General features: G+C 38.6%; 4 protein-coding genes across 9 annotated transcripts in view; 3 read left to right on the top strand and 1 right to left on the bottom strand.

Annotated features, from left to right (window-relative positions):
- Positions 1-1,234: 1,234 nt before the first annotated feature.
- LOC117788478 lies at positions 1,235-3,085 on the top strand. The gene is made up of 5 exons (XM_034627261.1): positions 1,235-1,400; positions 1,463-1,615; positions 1,678-1,941; positions 2,377-2,910; positions 2,967-3,085. The coding sequence occupies exons 1-5, from the start codon at positions 1,235-1,237 to the stop codon at positions 3,083-3,085; spliced, it is 1,236 nt and encodes a 411-aa protein (XP_034483152.1).
- Positions 3,086-3,313: 228 nt separating this feature from the next.
- The window catches only part of LOC117787915 (FH1/FH2 domain-containing protein 3), a 41,810-nt gene continuing 17,412 nt past the window's right edge, over positions 3,314-27,711 (bottom strand). The window contains exons 2-18 of one of the 6 annotated variants that reach the window (XR_004617708.1): positions 21,342-21,665; positions 15,398-15,507; positions 12,850-12,908; positions 12,586-12,770; positions 12,270-12,493; positions 11,736-11,957; positions 11,413-11,675; positions 11,217-11,354; positions 10,272-11,060; positions 9,913-10,108; positions 7,491-7,860; positions 7,279-7,425; positions 6,227-6,565; positions 5,441-6,168; positions 4,679-4,905; positions 4,122-4,271; positions 3,314-3,735 (exon numbers count right to left, since the gene is read on the bottom strand). Coding sequence is in view for 4 of the 6 variants with exons in the window: in XM_034626547.1 (XP_034482438.1) it covers positions 3,662-3,735; positions 4,679-4,905; positions 5,441-6,168; positions 6,227-6,565; positions 7,279-7,425; positions 7,491-7,860; positions 9,913-10,108; positions 10,272-11,060; positions 11,217-11,354; positions 11,413-11,675; positions 11,736-11,957; positions 12,270-12,493; positions 12,586-12,770; positions 12,850-12,908; positions 15,398-15,507; positions 21,342-21,530 (4,260 nt within the window). In the remaining 2 variants the exon portion in view is untranslated. Of the gene's footprint in view, positions 3,736-4,121; positions 4,272-4,678; positions 4,906-5,440; positions 6,169-6,226; positions 6,568-7,277; positions 7,426-7,490; positions 7,861-9,912; positions 10,109-10,271; positions 11,061-11,216; positions 11,355-11,412; positions 11,676-11,735; positions 11,958-12,269; positions 12,494-12,585; positions 12,771-12,849; positions 12,909-15,397; positions 15,508-21,341; positions 21,666-27,711 lie in introns of all 6 variants that reach the window. The other 5 variants (XR_004617707.1, XM_034626547.1, XM_034626545.1 and 2 more) reach the window with 5 other exon arrangements.
- Positions 8,193-8,698, top strand: LOC117787919 (acyl-CoA-binding protein). Its single transcript, XM_034626551.1, has 2 exons — positions 8,193-8,320; positions 8,391-8,698. Exons 1-2 carry the CDS (start codon positions 8,315-8,317, stop codon positions 8,628-8,630), a joined length of 246 nt encoding a protein of 81 aa, XP_034482442.1. The 5' UTR covers positions 8,193-8,314; the 3' UTR covers positions 8,631-8,698.
- On the top strand, positions 8,868-9,386 carry LOC117787918 (acyl-CoA-binding protein homolog). Its single transcript, XM_034626550.1, has 2 exons — positions 8,868-9,022; positions 9,084-9,386. Exons 1-2 carry the CDS (start codon positions 9,017-9,019, stop codon positions 9,327-9,329), a joined length of 252 nt encoding a protein of 83 aa, XP_034482441.1. The 5' UTR covers positions 8,868-9,016; the 3' UTR covers positions 9,330-9,386.

Raw genomic sequence — 27,711 nt, 5'->3', positions numbered from 1 at the left:
TGCACAACTACAACTTTCGTTTTTTTTTTTTATTTATTTATATTTTTATTTTAAATTTTTATATTTGACTGAATTTTGTTCGTAACAAGATTGGAAATCAGAAATTTTGAGGGTAGAAATTGCTTTTGTCACTAGACTTTTACCTCGTGTAGAGGTTTTATTTGTGGAATTAGGTGTATTCCATGTTCCGTAACATAAGTATTACCTTCACATTGTTTTATTTAGTTAAAATTTGCATTCGTAATTTTTGTTTGCAGTCCTTGATTTTTGAAAATAAGCTCTCATAAATCAAATCAAATCTAAGGACAAATAAAATTTCTCCATAAAAAGCAATTCTTGAGAAAAAGAATGTTTTACTTTATTAGGAAGGTGACCGTGAAAAAAGATTTGACTAAATAACATTAATAAAATTGCTATAAATTAAACTCTTATCGCGGCTGTCGGCGTATATTTCGCTAAATTTCAAACAAGAGCCAAAATGCTTACCCTACCGACCCGGCCAATAAACTTAGCCAGAATTACGCACGAGCGTAATACTAAGTGCTACAATCGCAAATGTTTCAAATTACAGAATAATGAAATTGGCTAACATTGACCCAATTTCTCGGGTAACTTGACTGTTAATCAAATTAGTCATATGAGGCAATGAGGTAGTTTTTATACGTATAAATGCATAAATATGTTATTATTATTTCTATTATTACTGTGCATAATTCAGTTACGTCTCTATGTTGTTGCAACCATTTTATCAACACTTTCACGCTCGAATTTCTGGCAGGCCTTGCCCAACATTTAATCGATGTGGCAGGTGTGGCAAACATATAAATTCGCAACAGGAAGCACAAGATAAAAACGTTGTCGGAACGTGAAATATGAGGTATTACGAGTATGTACATGGAACGTGTCCCCCGCGGTTCCCCTCGTTAGTTTAAGCCATGCCATTGACTGCATTGGCATAGGCATTGCTCCTACCAATTGTTGTTGTTGTTACCATTTGCTGTTGCCGTTGATTTTTGTGGCGCATCTAATTGTATTTTTCAGCTGCCGCGTTTTGTTATTGCAATTAATATTTAGCTAAATTCACAGGTTTTTTCGAAGCTAAAAACCTCAAAGCGACAACAAATTGCGGTCATTAAACTTATTTCCACGCCAGGCCGAATAAATTGTCACCTCAAGTGGAGCTGCGTGCCACAACCGTGTGAGGCAGCAACGCGTGCTCATCTCCCACTGCAAAATGGGAAACTCCCGAGTGAAACTCAGTGGTTTTATTATTGTGATCTGTTGCTTCTTTGTCCTGGCAGCGGGCAAAGTGCCAACGAAACCGCATACAAACACTTGGAGAGACTTAATCTTTGGCGGGAAATGGTTCTCCTCTACGCCGCGCGTACGTGAATCCAAGTGTGGGTGTGAATCTTAAGTGCAATCGGACTGTCATTTCATTAGCTCATTTCACCCTCCTCAGTTCTGCCCATTTTTGCCTTGGTGCCAATTGGACCGAGCAGCTGTGCAGCGCCCTCTGGCGAGCAGGGAAACTGCATACCCAGCAAGGATTGTCTGCTCCGCAATGGCATTCCAGCTGGACCCTGTGGTGGTGCCTACGGCGTTTGTTGCATATGTAAGTCGTAAGTCCCCATTCATTTCCACATGAACCGAGGTAAATGGAAACATTATTGCCAGTTCTTCAAACCTGCGGCGGTGTCATTCGAGAAAACTCTACATATTTCGTGAATCCCAATCATCCGGATGTGTACGACGGTACGGGAAGCTGCCAGGTGACAGTGCAGAAACTTCATCCAGATATTTGTCAGTTGCGCTTGGATTTGGACATGTTTTCCATAGCGCCTCCCGAAGCTGCCAATCATCTGTGCAATCAGGATCAGTTGCTGATCTCTGGAGGCAGCCCCACGCCCACCATTTGCGGCAGCTCCACAGGCGATCACAGTGAGTTTTCAAATTCAATTTTCACTCTCACTTTTAAAATTCTAAAATAAGCAATTTTTATTACCTAAAAAAAAAAAAAATCAGAAAATTTAATCTCTACTAGCAAGAGTTATTTATTTCCAATATAACGTCTTTAATTCAGAGAGATAAAACATTTGTCTTTTCTTTTATATAATTTTCGCATCTTATAACATTTTTAATAATTAATTTATTTATTTAATTATTTTATGTTAATTTAAAAATTTTATAAATTCACATATAAAAATGCATTTTGGAAAATACATTTCCCTTGACTCTTGCAGAAAAGGAAGTATTTAAATTTCATAATTTTAAGTCTTGGACACTTTTACTAATGTACAATTTAAAAATGTGCCACTTTAAATACTTTTACTGTACCGTGGAAAACTCTCAGTAATAATTAACTATATTTACTAGTGTACATTGATGCGGGTCTGGGCCAGAGCAATCCCATTGTATTGTCTGTCATAACCAGCGCCAGTTTCCCTCGATTGTGGCGCATACGCGTCACCCAAATTCATTGTGGTAGCATTAGTCGAGCGGATCAGGGTTGTCTGCAGTACTACACGACCATCAGTGGACGCGTGAGGAGTTTCAACTACAACACTGTGGGGGGCAGACAGCTCTCCAATCAGGACTACAGCATCTGCATCAGAAATGAGCGCAACTTCTGCGGGATACAATACAATGCATGTCCTGATCTGGAGAACAATCGCTCCCGTGCATTTACTATTTCTGGCAATTCCAATAATCCTGTGCCTACCATAGTGGGTGGTGGTGGTGGTGGCGGTGGTGTACCGCTACCCCCTGGCAGTGGCTGCACCAGCGATTGGTTGCTAATTGGCTGCATACGCTCCGCGGATCGCATTCCTCCCCTGCCCGGCTGTGAGGATCGAGTCTGTGGAGGCACCTTCAGCGCCGAGGCGGGCATGTTGGCCAAAACGGTGCAGTGTAAGTGGTAATAATTGTATTAATTTACTGATGCCAAATATAAGTTTCAATCGCAGCCAGCGTGCGTCCCTTTCGTTTGAATTTCCACACTGATGGCGTGGAGGCGCCTAATGATATTGACAATCGTGGCTTCTGCCTCGACTACGTGCAACAGCCTTGCACGAATGGATATTAAGAGACTCAGAGAGAGAGAGAGAGAGTGAGAGAAAGAGAGGTGAAGAGGGGGTAATTGTATTGATTTAATAAATATATATTTTATTTATTTCGTAGGTAATTTAAGGCTAAATTATAAATTAAGTTTAAGTTAATTTAGAAAGCACAAATTTAAAATGGGGACATTTTTTAGAATTCCTTTGAATATTAAAATATTATTTGTTTGGCTCTTAATACAGTTGATGTTTTAGTTGTGATTGCTTTTGTTATTGTTAACAATATGATTAATTTTAATACTTAGCTGAAGTAAACATAAAAATCGAATAACAGAAAAAAACTAAGAGAACTTTAAGGACTTTTTCGTTGCTGTTGTGGTTGTGATTGTGGCCAAAAAGATTGCGCACTTTCTCGTTTCAGATTTGGGGAGTATCGATGCCAGTTCCAGTACCAGTTCCGGGGCTAGTTCCAGCTGCTGTACGTGTGAGATCGCCAATTTCAGTCTGTGTGCGCGATGCTCCGACTTGTGACGTCACTGGGAGTTAAATTGAGGGTCGTGGGATGTGGATTGTATTCGCAGGGGGTGGGGAATTCCTTAGCTCTAATATGTTTGTATTAGGGCAGCCACATGCTGTTTCTCCTCGTCGGTGAGACCGTTCTTCAGCGTGCGACGCACTGCAAATTAAATTCACCAATTATTTATTTGAAAACATTTTCGAAATATGTTAAGGGTTGAGTTTGAAGACTTTTCAGTTGCATTTCATGCGTTTTAGTAGCGTGTGTTTCTTTTGCTTTTGGAAAACTTTGTTAAGATCATGCATTTCTCAAACAAAACAACTTTATAAACGGGGAATCGAGCCAGGCGCGCTTGAAGTGCAAATAACACAAAATATACTCGTAAGATCCATTTGCAACCCAGTTAATAATTTCAATTTTCTTAATCGGTAACATTTTCAAAATTCGAGGAAAGCAAAAGGATCTCGCAAGACAAGACTGAACATAAAAAACTGGAACAAAAATCAAAAACTTATATTGTATGTTCAATACAATTCAACACTAACCAAAAAGGTAAAGACCTAAAAAACAGTTGGCTGTTCTTTTCGGTAACGGTTAACGGTAACGGTTAAGGTAACAGTTACGTAACGGTTACGCCTTCTATGGCGATGGTGCTCTTTCAATTGTGAATCCTTCGCGCGTACGACTGCGTTTCACTTCAGTATTTGATTGATTGGTTGGTTGATTGATTGGTTGGTTCATTGGTTGGTATTGTTGGGTGCGTTAATGGTAATAAAAAAAAAAAACAATAAAATTAAAAACCGAATGTAGGCAACCGATTTGTAAGCGAGCAGAACTAAAAAGTGCCAAAGCCTTAAGAGGAAAATTAAAAGAACAGGAATTGTTGTTGTTGTTTTGTATCAATATGGAATTTGTGGAATTTCTAATATGGCATTACATTTCATTTCTCCAATTTACGTATGTGTGTGTGTGTGTGGGTGTATGTGATACTAAACATAGCGCGCTGTATGTATTTCAAAAGATAAACCAACACCTTCATTAATGTAATGTTAGCCAACACTGGCCGGGTATACTTCGAAGGGGAGTGGAGTGGGGAACTTACAGGACTTGCGATCCGCATGACGCGTACGCTTGCGCTCACGGGGCGTGGTCCGTGTACCGGACGCCTTTGTGGCTGTCTTCACAAGAGATTCGAGTATTTCATCATCGCCATCAGTGAACTGCTCCTCGCTCTGACGAGCAATGGGCGAGCGAAGCTGCTCGGCACGACGTCGACGCCAAGTCAGAGTACCATCTGCCTGATCCGCGCTGGGCGTGCCCAAAAGTTGCCTAAAATATACAAGAAATTTATTACTAACATAAAATATAGTACTTTAAAAATATCAAGTCAAAATATACAAAATTTAACAAGAAACAGATAATAGATGAAACTTAATATAATTTAATTTTTTAATAGCTAGACTTTTTGTTTAGAAAAATTGCTATGCTTTAAAACATTTTTTTTTTTCTATTTAATATCAATGTCTGGTATTCACAAGAATTTTTTTTTGCTTTGTAATTGCATTTTTATCATAACAAAAGTAGGTCAATATCGGGTATTGTTTTAAATTGTATATTTTTTTTTTATTGCACTTCTGTCATAAATCAAGTAGGTAATTTTAGAATTGATGTAATTATTTTATATGCTAGCTTTTTATTTAAAATTTCGAAAGTTGCAAAAACAAACATTTATGTTTAATTTTGATTTTCAAACCTAAGCAGATTGGTATTCAGTTCAATTAAAATGATTTAAACTGAAAGTCAAGTACTTATTAATTTGACCATGAGTGTAAATATGTTCCTTAAAAAAGTAGCAAAAACTCACTTGAGCTCGGCATCAGCTACATCCTCCTTGGTCGTCTCTTTGGTCTTGAACTTGGCCATGTCAATGATGAGCTTGCCGCGCGTCTTGTTGCGCTCCCGATGATTGGCCTTCTTCTCCAGCTGCTGCTGCACACGCTCCCGAGTCGTGCGATATTCCAAAGCGAACTCTGACAAATTGCGACAGAACTCATTGGGCCTCGACTCGGCCACACTGTGCTGGGGCATGCCCAGCCACAATAGAAACTTGCGGTAACGATTCATGACGCGACGATGGACAATCTGGAGAATGATAATACGCTCCGCACAATCGGCCAGAAAGTCAACCAACTTTTGTTTTAATTGCGGTGCACAATCGTGTTTGGCAATGAGCTTAAGCCGATCCCAAGAGGCCTTGCACTCGGCCTCCAGTTGGTTCAGATTGTGGGCCAAGTCCGTGAAGTCGGCCTTGGAAGCGCGTGTTATAGGACCAATTTCAGAGTATAAATCACTGGTGTCGCTGCAGGACTCCATGACCATGTGGCAGAGATGATGCAGCAGCGAGTGCTTGTGAACGGTGTCCTTGACCTCGGGCACCTTGGACAGATACTCAATCTGGAAACCCTTCACAGGTGCGCCATTCAAAAAGATGCCCACGGACAGCAGCGTGGAGAGAATACAACGAAATGTGCGATTCTGACGTAGAATCTCAATGCCTTGTTTGAGATCCATCAGTGGTTCGGCAATCTCTTTCTACAATCAATTAAGTACATATGAATTTAGAAAGATTAGAAGCATTTATAAAACTTACCTCGCAATTGTCAAAGTCCAATCTAAAGGCCCAGAGTTTCAACCTTGCGCCCAGCTCCGAAATGGAAGCTAAGGTCAGCAAAAACTGCTCAGCGCTGCCCAAAGGTAACTCCGGATTGGACAACTGGGCCTCCAGTATTTTGCCACGCTCCTCATCCGAGGGCAACATATTCAGCAGCTTGTCAATGCCCTCCCTGGTGACCACAGTGGCGTCCATCTTGAGGATCGCCGTCTTGATAGCCCGGGGAGGTGGCAGCTTTGTCATTGCAATGTTGATGGCATTGGAGCGCTTGTGATCCAGCACGATGACTTCCTTGCTCTTATTCAGCTCTTGTTGTTTCTGCAGAAGAAAGAGAGTTAACAATACGTCACAGAGAGAGAGAGAGAGAAAGAGAGAGAGATTGATAGAGAGACAGAGAGTGGTGCGTGGGGAATAGGGAAAGTGCACACAAGGTGTCTGTCAGTTAAGAACAACATAAAACAAATGAACAAATCTGTGCTTTTTAATGAGATATTGTATTGAATCTGTAGACAGAAGACTGTAGATTGTGTGTCTATGTGTATATGTATGTGTGTTACATAAAAGAACAAAAAAACCGACACCAAACACTGAGAGACATAAACCAAACAAGTGAGTGAGCAGTACGTAGAGAGAGTGAGAGTGAGAGACAGCGAGAGAGAAAAAGAAAGAGTGAGTAAATGTGTAATAACATATTAATTGCACTCACCTCCTAAAACATTTGGAAACATTTGATTTAATATTTGAGAAATATATATTGATATTTTTGGTTTTAGCACAACATTTATGTATTGTAGATTTATCCGCAAACAGACCAGTTGACATATATCGAAAATTATTAAACATGTTTAGAAAAAAAAAATGGGAAAAGAATACAAATATCATTCGAAAAATATTGTTATACAACATTTATACTACGAATACTATACTAAAAACTATGCTATAAGACTTATTATTGACACTTATCATAAAAAGAAGAACTTGTATTAAACCCCCCATTTAATTTGGATAATTACGAGTATATTAATACGCACCTTGGTCATCAAGTCCTTGGCCCGCGACTCAAAGAGATGCTCCAGTTTTTGAGTGTCTACATTTGCATTGGGCAGCTCATCCCAAATGGTTTTACCCACCACCTGGGGAATCATGTCCTCACGCACTTCCTTCCAGAAGAGCTTGACCTGAAAGGCAAATAATTGAAAGTGATTAATCTGTAATTATAGAACTTGAAAGTTCATTCTCCTACCGTCTTCTTGTTCTTCTTGATGGTGTTATTGCCATTGGCAAGTTCTCCGTTCACTGAACCATTTAGGGAGCTGTTCACGCTGTTTGTCAGACTTCCCGGTACGACGCCGTAGCTCAATAAGAGATTGGGTGGCATCATGGGGGGCGGCATAACCATGCCACCAGCGAGTGGTGGCGGTGGAGGTGGAATGCCAACGCCAAGACCACGTGGTGCCAGAACATCCTTCTCATCATCCGAATGCAGATCGGTAAAGTCCAGATCACAAAGATTCAAGGGTCGTGTCATGCTGCGCACGAGTTCTTCCCAGTGCAGTTCATTCTCCGATTTCTTGGGTTCAGCCTTTTTCAGTTCCTGATCAACGCTCGATGAGCTAAGCGATAAGTGCAATCGATAAATCGATCAGATACGGAAACAACTCAAAGTACGACAATGTGTATCATAATTATGGCTGGTCAAGTGACAAATCCATATCTGCCCCTCAGCCATAAATGCTTATCAGAATTTCGCCTGGCAGCAAGATAACAAACTCGAAAAGAACACGCCAGCAACTTTCTATTGTAGATAGAAGACGATTCCTTGGATATGGGATTATTTTTATTTTTTTATGAAATTGCCAATTCCAAATTGAAATATTGAACAAGAAATGCACATGTTGCATAAAAGTCCGATCGTAAATTATCAAGGCCTTTCTATTTACTACTACTACTATTTCATTATTTATGGCACTCAGAAATGATAAGATTTAATTATATTGCTCGTGGTGACTATAAAAGGCGGCGATTTGTGCACTACAAATCATAGTCTTTCATTAAATCCCAAACAATATGGATGTAAGTTGAGCTGATAAACCGTAAAATTGAATAGTCGTAACAATTAATTGAAATTTATGAATTCATGCAGTTCGATGCGATTTGCGAAAAGTCAAAGGCCTTCAGCCACAAGCCCCCAACTGAGGTCTATCTGGAATTCTACGGCCTCTACAAGCAGGTCCATACCGGCGATGTGAACATCGAGAAACCCGCCGATGCTGAGGGAGCTGCCAAATACGAGGCCTGGCTGAGCCGCAAGGGACTCTCCACTGATGCTGCCAAGGCTGCCTACATCGCCCTGTATGAGAAATACGCTCCCATCTATACATAATTGCATATACAAATATATTTAATTTCGATGGCAATAAAGTACACGTAATGAACCCGTAAGAATCGTAAGATCGCCCTTCTTTTATAATTTACTGCTTACTCAACCTAAAGGCTGATTAACTGAGTGGAGACCTTTGATCACACGTTTTGATATTGCCAATTGGTAATTAAAGTTGAATTTGCCGTTTTATATGCCGACATGGCTAAGGTGGACATGACAAAGTTGCAAGTTGCTTATCACAGCTGCTGGTTCATATCGATATCTAAGCGTAATGTCATAAATCGCTATCAGTTAGCCCTGGTAGTCAACCCTATCCACTATATAAAGGTTGCCTCTTAACCCAATCAGCACTCAGAAGCAGTTAAGCAGCTCAAGCTAAAGACAACATGGATGTAAGTATTGAGTACTCGAATCCAATATTCGTCTATAACTTGGATCTCTACAAATTCGTAGTTCAACACCGCCGCCGAGAAAGCCAAGAACTTCACCAAGACCCCAACGAACGATGAGTTCTTGGAGTTCTACGGTCTCTTCAAGCAGGCCACAGTTGGTGACAACAACACCGCTGAGCCCGGTGCATTGGACCTGAAGGGCAAGGCTAAGTGGAGCGCATGGAGCAAGCACAAGGGTCTGTCCCAGGATGCCGCCAAGGCTGCCTACATTGCCACCTACGAGAAGTACGCGCCCAAATACGCTTAAATCTGTAGAAAGCTGTATATCTTATCCAAAATAAATGACCTCAAGTTGAACAAAAAACAAAAATCTTTTAATTTAAGCAAAAAAAACTATACGAATTAATTATTTTGATGTGTAATTAATCATGGAAATACTTTTAAAGTACTTCTATATAACTGAATAGAAATTAATATAAAATATTAATTTGATATTTGATAAGTGTAATAATTAATATGCAATAAAAGCTTTAAACTTAACAACAGACTTACTGTTGATCAAAAAGTATAAGATATGAGATTCACAAAATACGATTATAAAAAAAAATCTTGAGATAAGAACAGAATATATTACAGTCTAAAAAACAATCTTCAACCTAAGTTCGAGATATTCATCAAATAAAAAAAGTCATAGATTTCATATTATAATAGTCTACGATTCAATTTTTAATCTTGAACTAAACCTGCAGATATATTTCAAGTGATTCTCTATAAAATAATCATGAAAAGCGACAGAACCTAATCGTGAACGACAACTAAAAAATTGTACTACATATAGCCCCTATTTGGCTGATAAGCTAAGCAAGTTTAATAAGTGGCTATAAACTTACCGCGATATTTCACCTTTGCTCTTGCTCTTGGCAAGACCTTCTTTGGCTTTCGATATGAGGCCGGACATATCGCCACAAATAGAGCGATTGCCTGGATCCTGTGTGGGACTGCTGGGGAGATTACTCAGTTTCTGTGTCAGATCCTTGACCGTGTGATCACGTTTCAACTGCAACAGCATATCCTTATTCTCCAGATCTGTGGAGAGTACATTTAAAATTACAAATTAATCGCAGATTAGAAGATTAAAAAAAATGACGCACAAAAGTATGCAACAGCAGACGCATGATGACAAATATTTACAGAGCACATAAAAGTATGCAACATTTTTTTTATACATTTTATTAAAAGCTGCACCTACCTGTCGTATCCATAGCTAGTTGTTGCTGTTGTGGTTGAGTTTGAGGCTGAGACTGTGGCTCTGGGTTAGTATTGTTGGTTAGGGTAGTTCTAGCTGCATTTGGCTGTGTGGGAAAATGCCACCAGCCTGGTGGTGGCGGTGGTGGGGGAGGCGGCGGTGGTGGCGCACCAACTGCAACTGGCTTATGTATTGGACTCAAAGGCTCTGGCGCTGGCAACGCATCCAATTTGAGAGGCGTCGAGCTGGCGGTGGCGAATTCAAAGCCATTGCCATTGAGAGTTTTCTTGGGACTGAGCACATCCTGTGCTGCGGCAGACAGATGCTTTGGGGATTGGCTGAGTTGTGTGTAATAGTTGTTCAGTCGATTGGCATCGTTCTCATACTTCTTGTAGGCACTGTCCGTCTGCTGTATATTCTTCATGATGCCATTGATCACAGTTGCGTTGCGCTCCCGAAAGAGGTTCTTTTTGGTAAGGAACTCATTCTGATTGTTCGTATTATTGTTGGCCTTGTCAAAGCTGTTGTTGATGATGGAAATGCTCTGGCTGCCACTCAACAGTTGCTTGGTGGGACTCAGCAACAAACTGTTGTTGGGCGTGTCAATGTGGCTGTTATTGTTGTTGTTGTTTTGCGAGTGCATGTTGTTGTTGTGGCTCGAATTGTTGTTGATTATGTTGCAGGGTGTTGTGAACTCTAGTGTGGATGGAGACGCGGTCAACTCAGGTTGCAATGATTGCGGCGGACTGTCGCCACTTTGTATGGTAGCAGGAATGGCGGTAACAATTTGGCCTTTTGTGTGTGATTTGTTTTAGTTAGCATGATCGGCAGATGACAATGGGACAAACATAGACACAGCGATTAGCATGTAGAAAGAATCAAAGTTAGTTAGTTTCGGTCTCCAAAAGCAGTCTGCAAAAAGCAATGATTAGTCCATTCACAACTCACCATAATTCTCCCGCAGCTCCCTTGCCGCAAAGATGCCATTGGCTGCCGCCTCCTCCTGTTCCTTGAGGAAGCTCTTATGCCGCTCAGCCCGCTCCCTTCGACGTCTCAGACCAGGCGTCACACCAGCGCCATCGCGTGCTAGAAAAGAGTAAAAATTTATTAAAATTTCACTAAGCAAAAGAGACTCTTCGCTTACGCTTTTTTTCCTGGAACAATCCACCGCTAAACTCTGTGGAATTTGTCGAGCCAGAGCTGTCATCCTCATCGAGAGTGGCTTGAGTTGGTGTCATCCTGAGCACCGTCGTGGGCAACACTTTGGACAAAGAAGCCGGACTGTTGTCGGTGCTGTGACGTCGTGATTTGCGTCTTTCTGTGGTGCCTGTTCCAGGACGATGGCGTTGCGTCTTCCGCATTGAATTCTGTGGCAAGCGTTGACCATCCGATTCGCCATCCTCAAATCTGTCATATAAATAAATTGCTTGAATGGAAAATTAATTAAGGTAATTGTTGTTTACTCACTTCAATACCGCCTCGTACAACTGCAGTTGATCAAGCAGATCCAAATCTGTTCCTGGCTTAGACATATAGCGTTGTATAACTGTTTCCATGCCCTGTTGTTCCAGCAGATCGCTTTCATCATAAAAACTGTCTTGGTCTGTCAGACCAGCCAGAGTTTTATTGATCAACGAAGTCGCATAGATCACCAGCTCCGCATCCGCATTGTCGTAGTCCTTAAGCAGTCTAAAATAAATTCAGAAGTTAATAAAGGTAAAAAGGTAATAAATATTTTTTTTATTGCAATACATTAATTTGTCTAATTCCAAAAAATATTTAGTGCAACATTTGCTTAAAATTCTAGGACAGCTTATTTATTCAAAAATTTATTTATTTGAATAGCAAAAAAAAAATTAAAGATATCAGAAAACAAACCAAATATGTATGGCTTTTGGTTGGTTTTCGGCTGGTTAACATTTCTGGAACACCCCATAATAATAACTATCGTTCGAGAATTTTATGCACCTCCTAAAAGCAGTCAACACTTTTTAAGCTTACCTCATAATATTGGCCCAGGGCGCTGTGCCTTGAGCGGAATCCACGGCATGAATGGCGCTCACAAGCACATAACAATTAGACTCGGCGTACTCGACGAACACGAGCAAGAGCTTGAGAGCCGTCTTGACCACTGATCGGTAATTGGAGGCGATCAATGAGTAGAGCCACTCCATGGTGGGCTGGTGCTTCATAACGCCATTCATGCCATCCACATAGAGCATGACCTGTCGAGCGAAGAATGACATGATTAGCTTTGACTTGTAACCAGTGTGCACAGAGATTGATGATCAATGATCAACGATCAACGATCATTTACCTGGCCGAGGGCACGAAGAATGTAATTTTGATAGTTTTGATCGGCACAATTGCCAACGCGAACGAGACAATTGAGACCGCCCAGAGCGACAAAGGCGTGCACGAGATCCTTATCCTCCTGGAACACCTGTTTGAGGGAGAATAAAGCACGACGCAAATCGCTGCCCTCCGATGAGAGGAGTTTCTCTGGAAATTAGAAAGCGTGGGTTCAATGAGGCGTATACGCAATACAATCGAAACTCAAGTCCATGGACTCTGTACTTACCAATAATGGCATGAACGCGCACACTCAACTGTGTGCGAATCACCAGTGAATTTTTGCGACTGCAAAAGAGATGGAATGAGATATAGAAAGAGAATGTTGGTAAATAAATTGAAATTAATTTTGTATGTAATTTCATTAGCAATGGCAACAAAACAAAGGTAGAGAGAACAAAAACTAAGAGTATAACACAATGGGATACATTGGTTCATTGACCAGTTAAGAACATTGATTACCCGCTGCTTGCTGCCAGTTGTTGGCCATAATAAAAGTAATAACAAACGACGCAGATAATTGAAAATGGACTATGAAGCATCAGAGTGAACGTAGCCGCCAATAAGCCGAGCCAAGAATTCATAATGAAATGTGTGTGTGTGTGTCTCGCGAGTCAACTCAACTCGACTCGACTCGACTTTGACTCAAACTGCACACACAGTAACACCTGTATATGTGTATGTGTATGTGTATGTGTGACTGTATTCATGGCTGAGTTGCAGATTGACAAGCCAACCATCGAGACATCCAGCCATCGACCCATGCCGAGACCGAGACCCGTGCCTGCTGTGGAATTTTGATGCGAACTGAAGCGAATGATTTGCATGCGAGCGCGCTTCCATGACTAATACGATAAGCATGATTAGTGAGACAGACCAGTCCCACAAGACCTGACTCCTCCTTCAGCCACACTAGAATACTAGAACACTCATTGGCGCCAGTAACTGGAGTAGGGACGTCAACTAACTCTTGGCTAACTGCCAGCAATTTGCACAGGGCCATGGCGACAGTTGCATTATAATTATTATAGAAGACCATCTACTATACATATGTACTTGATGATCATGGCAAATTGAAACTAGTGAAAGTCTTAGGTAGCAGACTTTGCCTTGCCTCTGGCATATTCTCTGCATGCTCCTAACTATCTTTTAATCCCATTATCTAGCCTGCAAGCAGGTCATTAGCTTCCCACTTCCCACTTGCCACTTGCCACTTGCCAACTTGGCCCCTGGCCTCACGCGTTTCTCAGTCGCGCCCTTGCAACTGACATCACGTTCGTTGGCCATTCCACAAAGACAGGCAACAGGCAACAGTTATGGCTGAAATATCAGTACAACTAGCTAATACACTAAAGACCATAAATTATTCTCTTTTGTAGCAATTCTGTATAAAAATCATTTGAAATTATATTGAATTTATTAGACAAAATAAAATATAAATTTTTATGCACAATTTAATAATACATTTTTGTAGGTATGAAAAGTGCAAATATGACTTTTTATAGAAAACTCTAACAATCTGAAAAAAATTTATATTGTTCTAATTAAAAAAAGTGGGACTAAATTATATAGTAGTTGAGCTTGCCAACATTATCTTGACATTGAAAAAAACAAAGGGATTCAAAGGGATTTATTGTTTTTTTTTAAATATCTAATCAACTGAGTAAATATATCAATTAATTGTGTAGGTTAAAAAAAAACTCATTTACTTAAAGAAATTTTATAGTTCAAAGATGCTGATCTAAAAATTAAATTACTTTATTTGAAGTGAAATCTTCAATATTCATAATTTTAATCTATTAACTAAAACTTCCCCATACAATTAATGCACTTTTTTAACTTCCTTTTAATGCTTTAAGTAACTATAACATTTTGACGCCATGAAGCAATTGTGAGAAATTTATGTCGCCTTGCCACCAACGCCTTGAGGCACTCGTCATGCCGCTCTGCAGCATGTAGTGCATTCCAGAGTGACTTGTAGACAAGACACATGCCTCCTGAAGCTTTTGTTATGAGAAAAGCTGAGCTCAGATATATCTATATACATAATAAGAAAATGAAATATAACGACGCCAAACTGCCATTGCCCACGTTTTATATGTAGACTTCTTTGTTGCGTTTGTTTGCGGATTACGAGTAAATGCAAATTAAATGCAAGTTGCAGCCGAAAAAAATTCGCAACAAGTTGCACGTAGCAACCGCGAAGGCATGCAGCAAATGCAAATGCCAAATGTCTGGCCAAAGAGTGAGTGAGTCTGTAGAGAGAGAGAGAGGGGGGGGAGAGACGGGTGAGGCAGGCGCAGTTTCCTGTGCCACAGATAGCGACATTTTTTATGGCCAGCGCCTGACAGCCAACTTGGCAATATCTTTATTAGCAAATGGAAAAGGCGACCGACCGCCTCGCAGCCTAGTGTAATAGACAGTGTAATCGTGTCTGCTGGTGAAAGGCCAGAGCCACCCACGAGCAGCTGCCCCAGAAACCCAGACCTGCCACATATCCATTTCAACTTAGATTTCCATTTCGATTTCCTGCTAACGCTTTCCCGATATTGGGTTCAAGGTAAATCGCACAAAAGTGAAAATCGCTGACAATAATTTTGCGCAAAGTCAGTTAATAAATCATAGCGGTTTTTCCAATGCAAATGCTAATAACAATTCCAATTAAACTGTGTGGGTGTCTTAAGCACAGCTGCAGTTGCCGTCAATACTCCTAAATGGCCAATAAATGGCGTGGGCTGTGTTGACGCATTAGGTCTTTGGGGCGTTGTTGCACTCACCTGGCTTGAAGGCCCTCGATTTCTTCAGTCTGCTCCGCGAGGGATGACTCGAGATCCAAGTAGGCGCCATAGTCACCATCCTTGTACACTTGAATGGCTGCATCATCGATCTGCAAGAGAGGAAGGAAAAGAGGCGGCAGAGAATGAGACAAAGTTCAGCAAATTGCGACTGCAATTATAATTAAAGCCAAAAGCTTAAAGCAAGCGACGGTTGAGGCCCGTCTTCGACTACCGCACTACGCAGTAAAAGTTGTTTATGGCCGGGCTAAAAAGAGAAAGAGAAAGATGCAGATGCCAACGACCATAGAACATTTTGTGAGTGACGGTTGCATCGAAAGTCGCGTCGTCGTCGTCGTCGTCGTTGTCGTTGTCGTTGTCGGCAGACGATTTCGTTTAGGCGTTCAACGAGGACGGTAAAGTTGATTGCCAGAGACGAGATGATGATGATGATGATGATGATGATGGTGATGATCAAGATGTTGATGATGATGACGTCGCCGTCGCCGTCATCGCCTTCATTGGCATCGTCTGTTGCTTCTGCTGGTCACCTACTTTTCTCCGCAATGCTTTCAGTTTTCAGTTTTCAAGCCAAGCTGATTGCCATGGCCAAGTGCTTGATTGATCAAATCTCAACTCAAACTCAGCTCCTGCTGCGTGCACAAATGTACAAATGTACTGATTGACGCAGCCAAAGTCAAAGTCAAAGCCACATTGCTTTGCTTTCTTTCCCACTCTTTCTATCCCCCTTGTTTTCCACATCTGTTGGCTTTTTTATTGGCGCATTGAAAGTAATTATTTGTGCATTTACAGAACAATTACCGGACAACATGAAATTATGTGTGTCGACGCTTGCTTAATGTGTGAAAAAAAAGCTGAACAGACAGAGCCAGATTCACAGCAGCAACTACAACATATCTTGACCATCTCATCCGGGTAAAGATTACACATACGCCTATTTGCTTGGTTACGCCCAGTCGAAGTGGAATTAGCTTTAGAGCTCTCCTACTCGTATTCCTAGGCACCAGCTTCAATTTGGACACACCCCCCACAACTCGTGGCACAAAAATAGTACAAGAATAGTACAAGAAGAAGTTGAAGAGAAGAAAACAAAGCTGCATCGCGTGCCCCAAGGTTCTTGTCTTTCATAACTTTTGACGCTGCACCCAGCGGCAATTTTGGCCATTTGGCTATTTGGTAAATTAAAAGCTTGCCAGACGATGCCAGTCAATGACTTTTGAAGGCGAGCCAGCAAAAAGAATAGAATAATTCTAAGCATATATGTATGTATATGTATACAGCAATGTTTCTAATGTATTTGAGAATTGCTCACAAATAAACAAAAGTATCTTTTAGATATCTTTTGGTGTATGAAGTATATCCAACATTTATACTTTATTGATACTAATATTAATAAACTTCAGTTTTTTGTATTCTCTATCTAAGTATCATCTATCATAAATCTATAATATGTATTAATGACTTTTCTTCAAATGCGTAATTTGAATTAATGACTTTGAATGCGATATCTCCTAACATCTGTTTAAACTAAATCTAATACATTGTCTAGAAATAATAGGAAAATATATTAACGAACATAATTTGAGTCAGAATTGTATATATATGTAAAAAAAAAAAATAGCAAATTATGTTATATTTATATCAATTTAGATTTTATTTTTATATTTATAGACTTGATTATACGCTGATAACAATATGACTTTGAATGACACACAATTAAATTATTAACATCATTGAACTTAATATACATAAATACATACATATATTGTGGTTATTCATACATTTTTATTTATATTTTATGATGTAAAATATCTTGACATTTCCTATACTCAGTTGCTGACCAATGCAAATAATACTCCTCTAAGTAACATACCATTTTCATTTTAACTTAATCAATTAGTAATACTACTTGGTATTCAGATGAGTCGGCAATGCAGGAAAACTAAATGAGCCACATAACATATGATTGACTGGGATATTTATAGAGTGGTGCCATGCAGTCTGGCATAAGTCACAAGTTGCTTATCAAAAAGTAGTTCAAGTATCGCTTTGTAGGTAGAATGAGTAAAATGTAGTTCTGTGAACAATAAACTGCCGGACTAGATTCCTGCATATTGAATCAGTTGGCATTTTTGACTAAAGAAAAAACTTTCTAGATTAATGCGACTTAGTCTAAAATAGGCCTCTTTTATAATGTTAACTATCACGTTAATATTTTGGCATTGTTCAATATATTGACTTATTGAAACGATGTGTGAAGTGTGCGATATACTTATGCATATCATATACGAGTATGTTTTATATAAGCGAGCGGGCAATTAAAACCAATGCGAGTGTTTGCATACAAAAGAAATCGTAAATAACCTCAGGTATCGCCAGCTATTGTTGTTGGCCATAAAAAAGTTTAGTTTGGCCAAAAACTATATCGACTTCGCTGTAGATATTTATTTGGACAAAGTTTTTTTCTGGTTTTTACATACTTCGATCGAAGCATTCATTCACAGCCCTATGCAAATTTTTGATTCGTATTTTTATAGAGGCGGCTTCGTTTTTCGGGTTTCTGTTGATTTTTTGACTGAAGCATGACAAGATTTTTAATCAAATTGAATTTCGCATACACATACGTATGCATAAATTCATGTGCGTAAATATGTATGGACATTCGAGCGAGTGCCAAACTCATAAATGCGGCTATTGACACAGTTAAGGCAGCGAGCATAATAATTTTGGAGGGGAGAAAATGTGTGAGTCGCAAAATTTGATACGTTTGGCTAAGAAGTAAATCAAATAATCAAAAATATTATTGATTGATAGTAAAACAGTGCCAAAATGAAGAAAATTAAGAGTAAGTTGAGTGAAAGCAAATTCAAATTTGTAAAAATTAAAATAAACAAATTGAAGTAATAATAATAAATTTTTAATATAATATTTATTTTCAAGTATAATTTGTAGTATGGTATTGCAAAACATTTATATGATTTATACATGAATTATTAATAATTTGAATATCTTTTTCTTTCAGCTGTGAGCAATTTGAAACCTAATTTAGAAACTGCTTAAGTTTCAGTTTTTGAATTTTAATGTACTAATTTTTTAGCTCGTTGAAACGTGATGCTGATGAATGGCTCACACTTTTGCTTTCCAATCAATGCCGATTGCCCGAGAGTTAATTGACCTCAAGTTGACCGCAAAAATAAGGAATGCTAATTGAAATAAAAACCTTCCCCAACAAAGCGTGACTTCAAAAGATTCGCCCTCCGACTTTGATGGATGCTGAGTCAACAAGTACACTATGCAAATTGTTATGGCAAATATCCCCACCAAAAGATGTGTAAGCCAATGCGGGACAACCTTGCGTATGCTTAATATGTGTGTGTATACAGTTTGTTTACAGAACAGGGGAAAATTTCACAACTAAAGGAAATAATAACAATATTTATGTATAAATGAAATGATCTATTCAAATGTGACGGACAAACATATGTAAATGATGTCATAATTTCAATCAAGGGTCTAATTCGATTTGCTCAAATACGCTTTTCCTTTATACTTGTTTACTGGGCCGCATACAAATCGTTGATCATTTATCTTTAATTCTATTCTCCTATTTTTTTCGATTTAAATTTATTTCTTTTTCTGTGTGGCGTTGTTTTTCAGTTCTAAACTGATTGGTTCGAACACTTTATACGCTTATCTACACACCGCGATTTTTATTGTTGTTGCTGCTGCGCCGTGTGAGGTGACGTGCAAAAAGCCACAGCAATTGGCAAATATAAAGAATAATACAATAAAACCAAATCAAAATAAACAAGAACAAAAATTGGAAACAGAAAAAACGCTGCGTCGATTGACCGCAACGAAAAGTGATTATTTATAGGTATTATTTTGTTATACGAGTATCGAGTGCTGGAAGTCCAATGACATCATCGAAGATTAGACATCAACATCAGAGTTAGAGGCGAAAATTTATGAATCGATTGTAATGCGCTAAATTTAACAAGTTGCAGGCGCGACTTCAGTCTATGCATGTGTATAAATAAATGTATTTGTATCTGTATCTGTATCTGTGTGTTTGTATCTGCATCTGTAGCGGATTGTACTCGTACACTGGCCTGCTCCCTGGGCTGACTAATTGGACAAATGGCATTCACAGCTGCCGCGCCTGCCACATAAATCTGCCTACGACAACATCCTGACCCAAGACAGAGAGTGCAACAACAACAACAACAGCAACAACTGCATAAAAAAAAAAGAAACTAAAACGAGAACGTTGCATTTCCTTTTGCGATTTGCTCATTAGAATTTATTGCTGCCGCTTGTCAAGATTTACGTATCCTTGCAACAGCTTCAGCTCTAGCTCTAGCTCTAGCTCCAACTCCAGATTCAACTTCAACTTCAGCTTCAGCTCCAGATGACAGATGACAGGCAATGGGGGCCACTGTAGAGCGGCCTGGTTGCATGTTGCATGGAGCGCACGATCAATGCTGCCAGTTGCCAGTTGCCTCTCTCGACTGTTACTTGTTGCTTGTTGCTTGTTGTTTTTGCAAATTAGTCAAAGTCAGAGATCGGCGGTACGAACAATGGCAGACTTAGATAATTGCTGACCAAGGCTTTCACAATGCCAATGAAAAGTGCTGTAAGATGTATTCTTTTTTATTTTCTTTGGCAGTACCCCAACTTCCTATTAGTTGCAACAGATTGTGCGATAGCAATAAGTTAGCCGTAGGCTCACAGTCCGTGTTGCATGGGGAAGCCATTGTCTTGACTCTAGCCAGAATCTATTCTTTGCGTTGCCATCGTTGCAATGGATCATTCGTAAAATGTGAACAATAATAAAATATAATAAGTGGCAGCTAGAACTCACTCTCCATCTTCCTCTTCCCCCACTCACTCTCCATCTCTCCATCCCTCTTAACCAGACTTTTTCCTTTATTTACTATGCAAACTCATCGTTTCCTCGTCTGTCCATCAGTTTGTTTGGTTTTTAGTTCAAGTTTATATTTACCAATTACCATTTTGTAAAAGTTTCAGCTGTTAGTATTGTGGTTTTTCCATTCAAATGCTCTGCACAAATAGCACAACACTACAGTGCACACAAATAGTATGCGTCTGACCTTCAAAGTTAGTTTACTCTGGTTTAATTAGTTGACCAATATAATTCTCCATATGCTTTAATTATTTGATCTTTCGTTTTCGCATGAATTTATAAATCTTTGAACTTGTTTTTTTTTTCGACATTTATTTATAACAAATACACGCACACATGTGCAAATACATAGTTATGTTTATTGTTATACATATAGATTTATATCTAATATAATCGACGATTCTGTCTAAACAAGCTATGCAAATTGCTTTTAAATGTTGTTTGAACCACAAAATAAATTTAATTTTAAAATCAGGAACCACAACTGTTGAGCTACAGTCTGTCTGCAAAGTATCTGCGTGGTCTGCATAAAAAACAAATTATTATACGCATACTGCTATGTCTCACTGTGTCAAAAAAATGATGTCCCGCCTTAGACCAGTAGTCAAATCAAGACAAAACGCTAATCGAGATCTTCTCATATAAATTAAATCAAAGACCTTCGACAAAAAATAATTATGCAAAAAAAACTGAATAAAAATCTTGATATTTGTTTTATAGATAAGTATTTATGTATGTGTGTGTAGCTGTTGCTTTAATTTGCGAGAGAAAAAGTCAAATACCATTTAAGCTAACTCAAAACAAAAGAGAAACGTGGAAGATCCCAAGCTGATAAGGTTAAGGAGATAAGTTTTTTCTACCTCATTGTTTTTCGGGAATTGTACGAGTAAATATGTGATTCAGTGTACGTGTATACTCGTATTTAATGGGATTATGCTTTAATCTTAACAGACTGCTTATACATATATAAATAAAAAAGTAAGAAAGGTAGATCCTTACGCTCTGTGGTGCATTGAGCAGCCTCAGGATGGTGCCCAGCTGCGTGGCCAAAGGCATTGTTGTGGTAAAGGCATAGGTCGGAGCACGCACTGGTATGGGAAATGCTGTGGTTGCTGACAGAGGATCGCTGTCGAGCAGATACTGCACACGAAAGGTGATTAGTTCATCGGGTTCCATTTTCACAATCATTTTGCCACTCAAATTGCTTGCAACACGAACTTTTCGTAGGATTTTCTTTGTTTTGCACTTTCAAGTTGATTTTTCTTGTTTTATTTGTAATATTCACTTTTATTTACATTTTCAGTCAAACGTTTTCATTTGTTGCTGTAATGAATGTTGAACACTTTGATTAACAATTGTTTTTGTTTTTCTTTTCTTTTCTTCATGTGGTTTGCAATTTATTTCAATTTTGATTTTTATGATTTTGGTGCCAATCCCAAAAATGAGAAAAAAAAAAAAATAACACACGTTGCATAATTGCACCGTCTTGTCTCTCACTTTGATTGTCTCACACGCATGTTGCGCAATTTTATGCTAAACATTGCAAATTGTGGCACTGCCACGCCCACTTCTCTGATGGGAGTACACTGTACAACACTCGTACGTTGATAATTGCCATGCGAACCGGCTCGCTGTGTAAATATTTGCCTTGATTTCTGGTCTTCAAGACGGCTAATGGTTGTGTAACTTTCAATTCAATGTCAGTTAAATGGCCAAGACGCCCCCGTCCCGTTAGTCTTCTATATCACAATCATCAGCATGCATCGCATCGCTTCAAATCAAAATCAAAAGCAAATCAAGCCTCACAACATATTTAAAAAATCAAAAGAGAAAAAACAAAAAAACAAAAAAACACTGAAGAAGGCAATGTCTTGGACTGAGGAGAAGTCTCTACATTTACCGCTAAATGGCTGTCGGAATGTGCGTATGTTGTTTATGCAAATGTACTAGACTTTCTTGTTGTTGTTGTTGTTGTTGTTGTAGTTGTTGTTATGGAGAGTGTTGTTTAGCCTTTATGTTGGTTGTGGTTGTGGTTTATGGCCTGCTTGTTGTTGTTGTTGCTGTGGTTGTTGTTGAATTCTCTCAGCGCATAATTGCTTATAACGTGACTCTAATGGGCTCTGCCCTGAGCCAAGTACTCGAACTCGCTCTCATTGTCTGGAGCACTTGTCTAACTGACATTGAACTCCGTCGTTAAGCAAAGTTTGTTGGCAAACGGGTTGAGTAATCCATAGAAAACCACAGCACACAACAACAACTGACTCTAGAAAGATTTTTTTGGTCTATTTTCCAAATATGTATCTGAAAAGCACTTGATGGATCTGACATTATGCCAATTAACAAAGTTTATTTGGCTTAATTTATGATTAACAGTTATCCGACATTTAACTGTTAGTGGAGATTTAAAATCAAATATATTAATTAAATCGACTATTGATTTTATTAACTAACAAATAAGAAGTAGTTAATTAATTGTCAAACTGTTAGTGTAACACTATGTTTAAAAAAGAGAATTTATAAATATTTATAAATTAAATTTACAAAATGAAATAAAACATAATGAGATAAGAAAGAAAAATAAATCTTAATTTCATAACTACTAAGCAATGTCTGACTCAGAGCTCTAAACAATTTCCAATAAATTGAAACTTATTAAACCTTATTCAACAGTAGTTTACTTTTCATTTTCAAGTATTCTGGTTCAAAATTTAAATTTAGAAATTCCCGTTTCTTAAAAAATCAAATCACTTATGTATTTTAAAACTTATTTTGAAGCTAAAATCCTATTTTTTTTGTATTCCATTCTTTCTAAACATTAATTATTGACTTATCATGTCAAGTGTCGCAATTCTAACTAATTAATGTTGAGCTGAGTAATCGCAAAACTATTAATTATAAAATATATTTTATGTACTACAAGTAGCAAAAAAAAACACCATTTGAATTTTATGTTTTGCAAAGAGAAACATAAATCTAATTCTAATGTGCCATACCGAAATGCTCATGTTATTGCGTATTGCCAATTTGCGTAGCTCCTTTGGCCAAGTTCGCATAACAATTTTAATTGCCGTTTTCGGCGAAACAAACTACAAACACTTTGTAATTTGTTGTTGTTGTTGTTGTTGTGCTACAGACAACAGCAAACGTGTAATTATTAAATATTTGCTACTAACTCGCCACTTTGGGACTAAACGCAGCTGCCAACTTGGACTGTGCTACAACAACAACAATAACAGAAACAACAACACAAACAAAAAGAGGCGGCTTTTAAAAAGGCACAAAAAACTGCGCTTAATTGCAATAATTCATTGCGAAGCGAAGCAAACAACACAGAATACGAAATAAAATTAAAACGAAAGCCATAAAAAAGCTAATAAACTACAAAACAACAAAAGCACCAAGCAACAAATGAAATAAAATAAAATGAAATAAAGAATTGTGTAAACGTAAACAGCTGTTGAGCACTGCAAGAGCTTCTTGAGAAATGAGATTCAAGACGGGAAAAAAGGGGAAAAATAAAAACAAAATCGCGTCATTAAGTGGCAAGGGCTTCCAAAAAGGAAGTTCTCCAACAAAGGCCAAGTTTAGAGTAAGAGAGAGGAGAGAGAGAGAGAGAGAGAGAGAGAGGAGAGAGAGAGCAAGGGCAACAGCATTTAGTCGTATTGTTAGCAGTCTTCCTTCTGAAAAGGCAGGTGTGCCAAAAGTTGTTTGCAGGAAAGCAGCACCAGCAGCAGCAGCAACAACACCAACAACAACAACAGGAGTAACAACAACAACAAGAACAACAACAACTCGTTCTCGTCATGCGAAAGTCAGAAGTTGAAGTTTCTGCATTTTTTTGCCTTTTCGACTTCGTCTTCGCCCCAATGAAATTGAAAATAAACTTGGAATTTTTCATTTCTTTTGCATTTTACTTTCACGCACACACACACACACACACACACATAAGATGAGGCGGAACTGGTCTTTGACCAAATCGAATACCAATTCCAAAGGGTTTTTTATCGGCCGAAAATAGTTAAGTGGCAAAAACGTTTTTGGCTATGGCTTCCTTATTGGCGACGTGCCGAAATTTAATGAAATTAAATAAATATTTTAGTGTAAAAAAATAACGTCAGCTAAGTGGCAGTTGTACAAAGAGTTTGTTGTAAGTTGTTAACTTGGCCAACACAGCGAACGTCGCATATTTAGTTACAAATTACGACAATGGCGCCGACGGTTGACGATGACGCCAACAATGCTGGCCATATTAAATGGTAAATGGTAAATAATTTATGCAAATGCTGCTGCAGTCGCGCAATTTGGCAGCGGCACCCACAACAACAATAACAACAGCAGCACCAACAACAACAACAACTGTCAGGTAATGAAACCCGCCCGCTGGCTCAATGAAACTTCCAGCGATCTCGGTTGCCTCCTTCCCCCTTAAAAATCCTCCACCGGTCTCTTCATTTTTTCGCCTTGACTTGCCAAATGAACTTTCACTTTTACTCTGGTCTCCGTTGTGGTCTCGGAACTGTTGTGGACTCTTGAGTGTCTTGTTCCCGTTGCATGTCGCAACAACAGATTTACAACTCTGCTCTCATCTTCATTATGCTCATCATCATCATCATCATAATCGACTGTGCTTCATTCGGGTCTGACTGATTTTTGCCATCAATTATGCAAATTATGGCTAATAAGTTTGCAATTTACAAGCCAACTTAATTGACAGCAGCTACTGTGCTGCGGCCAATAGGAAAACTTGGCCCACGCCCGAAATTTGACAATAACAATGACATGATATTGTTAATGATATTGATATACACATTGTGATCGTTATAGGAAATAGCAAACAGGAAGCCTTCATAACTAGGGAACTCGCTAAGGAAGCGCATAGTTTTAAATTAAATAACTTGAAATTTTCATTTTCTATAAAAAGTTAATTTCATATAATCTATAAAATATTTGCAATCATCTATAATTGGAAAAAATTTTACATTTTCATAATAATAAAAGATTATTTTGATCTATTTCCAAAAATAATGTTATAATAAATTCTAGTAAATTCTAGACATCAAATATGTATGAATTTATAGGGTATAATAACACGTGGTGTTTGATAAATTCCAAGTTCAACTGATTCGAGAATTTAATTAGAGTTCTTGTAAAGTAGGCTTGTCTTATCGGCAATCAATGTCCACAAATGGGTTGACAAACGACGACACTGTCTCAAATACTTATACAGCACACTTATTTATAGGTATTTGTATTTGATATAGCAAACCATTTGAGATTGTAATCGATTTGCTAATATAGAAATAAAGTCAAATAGGCTCAACAAATTCGAGGAATGCGCAAATATATAACTCATATGGATTGTGATTTTACCTGGTTGCGCTTCATTAGATGGCAAATATTTTTTTTGGTCATAAAACAGATCAAAACAGAACCGAGACGAATCGAAACGAAACGAAACGAAATACAGAAAATGCCAGTTGAAGGCGCATTCCAAGACAATTTGTCATGCTTGGGACTGTTAGAAAAGCAACGAAAGAGCAGAATAGAAAGAGAGAGAGAGAAGGAAAAAAGGAAAACATATGCATTTGTCCAAGGTGCAAACAAAACAAGCCAACAAATGACCAAATAATTAGACGGTGGGAGGGGGGTAAATGTCGAACAATCAGAAGAAAAGCAAAGCTTTAACCACAAAAGTTGTTTGACCTCTTGACTGAATGACAGAATGACTGAGTGAGTAAGACTGCGACTGCAACACATCAAATTGTTAAGCGACTGCATTTAAAAATAATTTCAGCTGCCAATAAAATAGGAACAACAACAACAACAACAACGACAACGAAACGATGGCCTGTACTCTAATAGGGCTCGAAACGAGTTTGTCCCGCACGGAGCCAGAAAATTGTGTCACGTTGTTGCCGTGGCAGCAACAGAAACGGTTAAACGCTTTTGACACAGCTATAGATACAGATACAGCTAGAGCTAGAGCCTTGGCTATACCCTCTCCATAGGCACTACATAGATCGCGCTGCCTCTTGGCTCTGGATGTTGCATACCAACGCATAATGTGCGTGTGCTCAGCTCCGACTTCGACTTTGACTTCGGCTTTGACTTTAACCGAGTGCAAGTCCACCATTTGATTTATTGAATTCTCAGTCGACAACTGATTTTGTATGCGACGGATGCGTTGACCAAGAATGGTAACTCATTATGCGAGCTGGCCAGCAAGAAAGACAGAGAGAGAGAGAGAGAGAGGGAAGAAGAGGAGAAACAGCTTATGCCTCTTCGCAGTTAATTATAACAATAGCAAAGAAATCGCCTTGAAGCTTGTGCGTAATGTCATAAGAACAGAACGGAAATGAAATGAAATGCGACGTGTTCACATGTCATTTCCTCCGGCTTACAGCTTACGGCTTACAAAAGTGCCAGAGTGCCAAATGTAAGTGTCAAAATGTTAATTGCAATGGCTTCTCTCCCCATTGAGTCCGAGTGTGGGAAGTTGTACGGATTGAGGTCAAGCGACAAACAGAGAGAGAGAGGGAGAGAGAGAAGCTCTCGAATGCTTCTCTAAAAGAGAAGTGGCTTCATCTAGAAATATGCTAATGATACCGTAGATGCTTGAAAAGTGCATTCATATGCATAAAACGGTAGCACTTAAGCAACATCACAAAAGGTTTATGGGAATGACAGTGGAACCTTCAAATTGAATAATTTATACAGCTTCAAAAGGTGAGATCTTACAGAAATGTTGAACAAGATGATATGGAGAAGAGGAAAGTGTCAACGAGCTGGCTAGGAAACTAGGTTAAAATACAATAAATTGCTCTCAAAGTTGCCCATGATAATGTATGTAATGCTTTAGAAGAACAGATGAACAGAGATACTCATTGATAATTCCAATTAGTACAACTTGAAATCATAAAAGATGTTTACAATGGACAGGTATTAATTGAGGTGTGCACTTTAGAAACGAGCTTGATCTTGCAGAAAAGATACATGTGTATCTAAAGATAAAAGTAGTATATTTTAGATCTTGTTCTTCTAAATTATTGTCATTTTGATAGATTGTCGTTGTTTCCCCTTGCTTTATCCATGTTTCTACATTTGTTTTGCTTTGTTGCAGCTCGTAACTCTGCCCGGTTCACAGGTCTCTCCTCGTTTCTCATCTCATCTCATCGCATCTCATCTCATTTTGTGGTTATTTTTAATGCAGTTGACATGAATTCTTACAAAATATCAACACAGATTCACACACACATTCATATCTATATCTATAGATATATATATATTCAATTATATATGTAAATATTTATTTGCTCCACTAACTTGTTGTGCTTGCTTAAGTGTGTGTGTGTTTGTGTGTATGTTTGTG

The sequence above is a fragment of the Drosophila innubila genome (assembly GCF_004354385.1).
Source record: "Drosophila innubila isolate TH190305 chromosome 3L unlocalized genomic scaffold, UK_Dinn_1.0 0_D_3L, whole genome shotgun sequence".
Classification (NCBI taxonomy): domain Eukaryota; kingdom Metazoa; phylum Arthropoda; class Insecta; order Diptera; family Drosophilidae; genus Drosophila; species Drosophila innubila.
The sequence above is the reverse complement of the archived record's forward strand: the minus strand, read 5'-3'. Positions and strand labels throughout refer to the sequence as shown.

Bases quoted from the DNA above. Each gene is read 5' to 3' on its own strand.
- LOC117788478 (XM_034627261.1), top strand. From the start codon at position 1,235: ATGGGAAACTCCCGAGTGAAACTCAGTGGTTTTATTATTGTGATCTGT. The intron at 1,616-1,677 runs GTAAGTCGTAAG...CATTATTGCCAG, and splicing joins CTACGGCGTTTGTTGCATAT to TTCTTCAAACCTGCGGCGGT. The intron at 1,942-2,376 runs GTGAGTTTTCAA...TATATTTACTAG, and splicing joins CAGCTCCACAGGCGATCACA to TGTACATTGATGCGGGTCTG.